Genomic DNA, 7,318 nt, shown 5'->3' on the forward strand with positions numbered 1-7,318 from the left:
ACATAGAGGAGACATTTTAGAATCATCGCGTCGTGAGAAACTCTTATCAGGTGCACACCACTGAACAAGGCGGTAAATATTTTCTTTTCTGTGACAACAAAAACATTTTGATTTTGTGTCAAAGTTTGTCATCGCTTGTTGTTTTCAGATTTCAACATTTTAAAATATATTTTGCATCCCATAGCAGGCCCTTCGTAGATCTATTTTTAGACTGACTCTTTGCCTCGAACTAGTTTGGTTGCTCTAGTTACGATGGCAGACGACACGAGAAGGGGGCGCTGACGATGAAAGAATGAGTAGATCTGAAGCCTCCGTCGGTACAGTATCTCCAGGGAAGCCAAACGACAGGGACGGAAAGCCTTTATTCATACAGTATTTTCAGGTGAGCCAAACTTGACGACAGGGAAGAAAATTGGAAAGGTTTTCAATCCAAAATGGCGACTGGACGACATTACAGCTCAGACTTGCGTTTGTCCTGCAGTCTGTGCATGGAGTCCTATCGTGGTCGCACTCCCAAGCTGCTGCCTTGTTTTCACACTTTCTGTCTGCCGTGTCTGGAGAAATCGTCGTCACCGCAACGTCCAAGAAATCGGCTTCACACGCAGACGACAGTCCAGTCAAAGAAATGAAAGAAACATGCGAAGAGGACAAGCAGAGCGAAGATGATTCTGAGGAGAAAACGACAAAACCTGAGCAAGAGAAAGACGATGGCGATGATAATACTTATAGGAAAGGATGGAGAGGAGAAAAAGTGACATTTCAGTGTCCTACATGTCGTGTCCTTGTTCCTGTCCCTGCTGGGGGAGTGATCCAGTTTCAGGTAAGTCACAAAAGTTTTCCCTGTCGGCTTAATGCTACTTTCGGTTTCTCGTGTTTCTAGGTATTGCGCTGCTTTCACACGTTAGCAATACAACGTACATAGGTGGTGATAAAGAAATAGTCTGAGAACCTACAACACAGTTTTCATCAATGTTCATCGAAAGATTTTCCAGGATCCTGTCCAGAAACCTTGAATCAGAATCTTGTTATGGCGAACACCCGATAGCATTTTATCAAAAGTCTACGAAGTTAAATATTTCTTTCTTCATTCATATCCCCTTGTCTCTTGGGTTCTTTCTATATATATCCTTGTAAGACTTTGTTCTCTTTGAATGACTGCTGTTTTTGAAAAAAAAAACTTATCATTTTATTGTAGAAGCCTACAAAATCTTTACAAATCACAAAATGACACGAAATTAAAGGGACATCCCGAAGTAATTCTTAAACTGTCGTACAATGCCCACGTTTTGCCCCAATATTTTGACGGTAGGGTTTTTTATTTTTCATTTGTGAAGCAGCCTTAAGCCTGAGTAGCTGAGTAATGTATAGAGCATATCAAACTGAAGGTCCCCCAAGGGCCGCATGTGTCACATTTGTGTTGTCACGAGTGCCGGAGGTGTGTTTGCAAAGGGCCGCATGCCTCCCACGTTGACATACCTGGTATAGAAGACTCGAGCCTACTTTCCGCTTCGCTTTAGCAATGACTGTCGATATGCACAGAAGTTAACGGGTATCATTTTCGTTTTAGCGAACTACGAGTAGCAATCTGGTGCGTTTGTCAAGTACACTGTAAATAACAGTGCGAGCCCATTGCGTAAAGTGTAATCAATTCGTGGTATTCATTTAAATCTTGTACTTATATAGTGTACATTGTGAATATTGATTTTCTCACAGGACTAGGTGTTGATAGTATATTTCTAGGACTTGCTACCCTAACATTGCAGACAAAAATCTCTCCATTTATTTGAATCCTATTGCAGGCACTAACCTTAACAAAAATTAAACGAAATTTAACATTGTCTTTAATGGAATTTTGCACAAAATTCTTTAAGATTAATCCTAGTTATTGTTATTGCGTTAAACACAATCAGTAAATGTGACATTTACCAATTACAAGATAATTGCTTAAAGTATCATTTCGATTTATTTATATTTTGTAACTTCCCTTACGCTGTTAACCACATCAATCATAAAATTAGGGAATAACTCCAATGCTGGCAGGTCAATAAACCGTTGCTGTCACGAAACTGTCTTTTTATTTTATTTATTTACGTTTTGAAGGCAGGGATTGTAAGAGAGTTGATACGTTGTTTGACCAAAATTGTCAAGCCTACGTCCACCTCCCCTTTCGTGTTGCCTTTACACTTTTATACACACCAACAACTGTATACTAGAAGCGGATGGGAGAATCACTGGTTAAGTATGCAAAACTGAAGGTCAACACCTACTTTTTTAAAAAGTAACTGAACATTTATAATGCATTTTTATTTTCAACTTATAAAAGTCATATATATTGATTTACAGTCAAAGTAGTGCTTCATTTTATTATTTGACTCATAACATCATAAAGATTAGATTACTGCCCGATATGCCGGTCGGCACGAAGGGCAGCGACAAATGTCCTCCACTTTTGCCTGTCCTGGGCTAGCTTCCCCACAGTACCCCAGCTGAGGTTTAGGGTCTTCATGTCTGCCTCCACAGTTCGTCGCCAGGTGTTCTTGGGCCGGCCTCGCTTGCGTTTTCCTTCTGGCGTCCAGTGTAAGGCAGTTTTTATGATGGAGTTGCTCCCGCCTCTGATGACGTGACCAATCCAGCGCCATCGCTTCTTCATCAGGATGGTGGCCATGCTCTCCTGCCCACACTGGGTAAGTAGTTCTTCGTTGGAGATTGTCCTTGGCCAGAAGATGCCCAGGATTCTTCGCAGGCTTTTGGTGTGGAAGACTGACAGTTTGTTGAGGTCGCTGTCAGTCATTCGCCAGCATTCCGAGCCATACAGTAGAGTGGACATGACCAGACTCTGGTAAAGTCTCAGCTTGGTATTGATGCTGTACCGTGTCGACTTCCAGATGTTGCTTAGCTACAGAAGATGCCCCTGCCTTTGCTCAGTCTGCTCTGGATGTCACGGCGTGCTCCTCCATCCTGCTTGACCACGCTGCCCAAGTAGGTGAAGCTTTCAACCATCGGCAGGTCTTCTCCCTCTACGCTGATCGGTGTTGTATTGGTGGTGTTCAGGGTCATCACTTCTGTCTTTGTCCGGCTGATGTGCAGTCCGACGTTCTGCGCAAAGGTGTTCAGGCGAGTAGTCTTCTCCTGCATGTGTCGGTGGGTGTGTGACAGCAGGGCCAGGTCGTCGGCAAAGTCTAGGTCTTCTAAGTTCGTGGAGAGTGTCCATCTTATGCCCCTTGGTTCATCTTCCGTTGTGTGGCGCATTACCCATACCCATTACATCATAAAGGCGACACGACATTTTAATATTTGATAGAGCTGTGCAGTTCCGACGATGGCTTCAATTGTTTCTATTCTAAATGCGACACCAATGCTTCCCTATAACTCTCCATGACTGTCACTTTACGAAAACATTATTTTAAAAAAGGAAAAAAAAATGGATGGAGAACAAGTAGATCAAGTGTACATCTCACCTATTTCAGACCAATTTCTACGTGGACTTTGATGACAAACCTGACGCCAGTCTAGACCTACCTGTAGAGTGTGACACGTGTGAGGACGGCAGCCGCGAGACAGCGACACACGAGTGCGGAGACTGTCGTCACAAGATGTGCTCACGATGCAGTCGTCTGCACGCCATGTTTGCCAAGGGCCATCGCGTGCGATCCCTTGATGCCCGTGATGTTAGCATGTCGTCTGCCCCCATAGTCGTGAAGACAAGAGAGTGCCCGAGTCACGCTGGCCAATCGCTGTGCTTCCACTGTCGTCAATGTGACGTCAGCATCTGCCTGCACTGTAAGCTGACGTCACACGAAGGTCACGCCACAGAAGATTTTATGGCGGCTGTCACACGAGCCAAAGGAGAGGTGACCAGACTTATGGTGACTGCAAACCAACAGGTCAGTCAGCTAAATAAAAACTGCTTGTTGACATTTTATTTCTTAATGGCTTTTTTTTTACCTCCACACAGGTTTAATCTTTTTGATGTTTTTGTGTCTAGATCCAAGTGCTAGAAGCTGTGCTTGGTAGTTTGGAGCGAGATTCAATGGAGTTATCCCGCCAAAAACAGGAAATGACGTCAAACGTGACTTCCAAATACGAAGCGTTGGTGGCGTGGGCGACTCGTGCACGTGACGAGGCGCTGGAGGAGATGGAGTGCGTGCAGCGTGCAGCACTGAAGGAGATGGAGGCCGAGCGGATTGTTGCGCGAGACACCAAACAGCTGCTGTCTCGACTCGCGACGCGTGCGGCCTCTTCCTGTCACACCGACGCCGACGCCGACATCGTCCTGCACAAATCGGAGCTGCAGGCGGCGCTGCTGGACGACGACGCTCTCACCCGATACCGTCAACGGGGCAACAAGGAGGGTCACGTGACCTTCTTTAGGTGCAGGTCAGACGACAAAGCCGTGCAGCTAGACCAGGTACGAGACTTTGTGGGCAGACAAGAGGTTCAGGACCAGGACAAACAGGACAAGATGGTGGTGATGTCAATGAGAGAACTCTCAGAAAAAGCTGTGGCGATGACGAAGTCAATGGAGGATTTGGGGATGAGCATGACTAGAATGATAGGTAATGTAGAAGGAATATTTGAGGATTCACATTGTTGTTGGAATGTTCAAATAGTTTATGTATGATTATTCTCAGCTAAATAGGAGATATATGTACAACCAATGCCACTAACTTTTAAATGTTATGCTCCTTTCTTTTGTGGATTTAAAATTTAATGTTCTTAAAGAAGTTATAAATATTCATACGATAACAATACTCTAAAATGTGACGTGCATGTGAATCTTTCTATAGCATATTGTGTATGACATAGGATTAACGTTTGAAATGAAATAACTTCCATCTTGTACTTCCAATCGGTATTTTCAGTAATCTTCATATGTTGTCAAAGTGACTTTGAGATCTTAGAGAGCTTTAGCAATGACTAAGGAACTGGATAATTTGAAGATGAACACGATCACGATGTATTACAAGAGCAATTCCTTACAAGAGAAACAAATGACATAAAACAAATCCTTATCTATGAAGGTAAAAGAATAAGCAAAAGTTATTTTTCTTTACATGTAGCCATCGATCTTTAAAATAATATACTCATTACTATAAAGACACTAAAATAAAACAAAAAAGAAAAATATACTGGTGTATTCAAAATTATACGCATACAATGACTCAATATTATGACCATATACATTGAAACTTCAGACAAATAATGTATAGCCATAGTCAGTCTCTATCGGTGATCTTGACGTGTTGTTATAGTGACTCACTCCAGTGAGACCAATGGTATGTCGTGATATTGATAATAATACATCTAGCTATAAACTACTCTATACGTACTATAAACTATATACGCACAGCACAACTCACTCCTTCACGCACACACACACACACACGGATTTCTTACGGATAAAATATTTTCCACTAATTCTTTTTATCACGTTTCACTGTTGTCTTCTAACAGAGAATGCGATAAGGCCGGTGTCATTTAGAGTACGCCTGAGTACACCTGTTAATGTGACGGCAGGAAATCCTGTGATATTCGATGTGGTCGACTTCAACGAAGGTGGAGGCTATGACACAGCCACTGGTGTCTTCACGGCCCCCGTCAATGGAACTTATGTCTTTGTAGCCAACTTGTATGTTCAGGGAGGCAATGGTTATGGCTATTTATCTCTATCTGTGAATGATAAATTAATGAATTTTATGAATGGTTCAAACAGCGTTGGCATGATGCACGATATTGTCAGTTTAAAAACCGGCCAGAAAGTATTGCTCATGCCAAACTCGACCTACACACTAAGCCATAATGAGCAGTACACTTTTTACACAGGTGCTTTACTGTGTGCCAGCATAAGCAGTGATACCACAAGTTAATTTATAGTTGATTCTTTTGTAACACTTGTAATTTTTGGTGACAAAGAAAGATTAAAACAGTTGTTATATGAGACTTTTCTACGCTGAAATAGTTCTGTTTTTCTCCTCCAACTTAATACAAAAGTTTGGTTAGTCCTCGATCATCTCATGAAAAAGCTGTAGTTACATAGCGACTGAATATCTTCAATCAGTCCATAGATTATTTTGATTTTCCTGAAATCATCTTTGTGGAGACAAGGCACTGCCGATGACCTTTTTCATATCCTTTGGTGTCTCAGATTAAGTACGTGATTTTATTTTATTGTTTGGTTAGCTTTCTTTTGATTACGTGGTTTTGTACTGAAAAAGAAACTTTAATTCAGTATAAATTATTTTTCTATTCTGCTTAATTTTATTTTTGAACACTTATCTGTATGCTAGATGAAAATATTTGTGCTCAGTTTGTTTCTCTCTCCCTATCTCTCATATACGTGAACAATATAAGTTGTACGCATCACTAAACATCTCCTAATTTAACACTCCTTTTTATAAATGCATGCTAGGTAACGGCCATACTTTTTAAGACTTGCTTTTCTTGCTTCGTTGTCTTAATTTTTCATGATACTTTTTGCCATATTGTTCCATTGAGTGCTGATTTTTGGGGAGCTGCCTATTAACCATACTACCTTTGCTATCTTTCTTCTTTTAGTAGGCTTGGTGTCAACATTATTATTACAGATTAACAGATGTACAAGTTGTTAATGGTGGTTCGTGTCCATGTACAGTATCTTATAAATAAAGCAAAATGTATCGGTGTATGTGTTTTTATGGTAGTGTGAGAGAGAGAGACAAATGACAGATAAAAAATCCTTACCTCTGAGGGTAACAGAATAAGCAAAAGTTATGCTTCTTCACATCTAGTATGGATCTTAAAAAACACACTTCATTACTACAAAGACATTATAGTAACACAGAAAAGAAAAATGTTATGTGCAAAGATGAGGGTTGATATTTTGACGGGCAATTGTTTTATAACTAGGTAAATAATGATTTTGTGCAGACGCATGGGTGTGTGACTTATTTCCATAGATGCATTGACGAGCACAGTTGGCATTCCCGTTCCGAATACATGTAATAAATACATATTGTAATCTAGCTGATGCCATTTTAACTCTTGTAAATGTACAACCTTTAGCTAAACACAAGCACATATATATATATGTCTTTGTATGTATGTTTCGTGTTAACATACATCAGCACGCTTGCAATTATATGGATAGATATAATATATCCATAAATATTATATCCTTACTAAATGATCAGCGTCTTTGGCCTGCAAATAAATTAGGACGTTAAACACTAATCTTGAATTTTACAATTGAGTTTCCCAAGTTCATTGCATTGTATATATAGCTTGCTAGACAACTTGTAATACTACGTTGGTTATTTGATATGAGCATTGAAAAATGGGA

General features: G+C 40.7%; 1 protein-coding gene across 1 annotated transcript; it reads left to right on the top strand.

Annotated features, from left to right (window-relative positions):
- Nucleotides 1-242: 242 nt before the first annotated feature.
- LOC112566209 lies at nucleotides 243-6,662 on the top strand. The gene is made up of 4 exons (XM_025242231.1): nucleotides 243-820; nucleotides 3,468-3,884; nucleotides 3,986-4,556; nucleotides 5,455-6,662. Exons 1-4 carry the CDS (start codon nucleotides 626-628, stop codon nucleotides 5,865-5,867), a joined length of 1,596 nt encoding a protein of 531 aa, XP_025098016.1. The 5' UTR covers nucleotides 243-625; the 3' UTR covers nucleotides 5,868-6,662.
- Nucleotides 6,663-7,318: the final 656 nt, after the last annotated feature.

The sequence above is a fragment of the Pomacea canaliculata genome, linkage group LG6 (assembly GCF_003073045.1).
Source record: "Pomacea canaliculata isolate SZHN2017 linkage group LG6, ASM307304v1, whole genome shotgun sequence".
Lineage (NCBI taxonomy): Eukaryota > Metazoa > Mollusca > Gastropoda > Architaenioglossa > Ampullariidae > Pomacea > Pomacea canaliculata.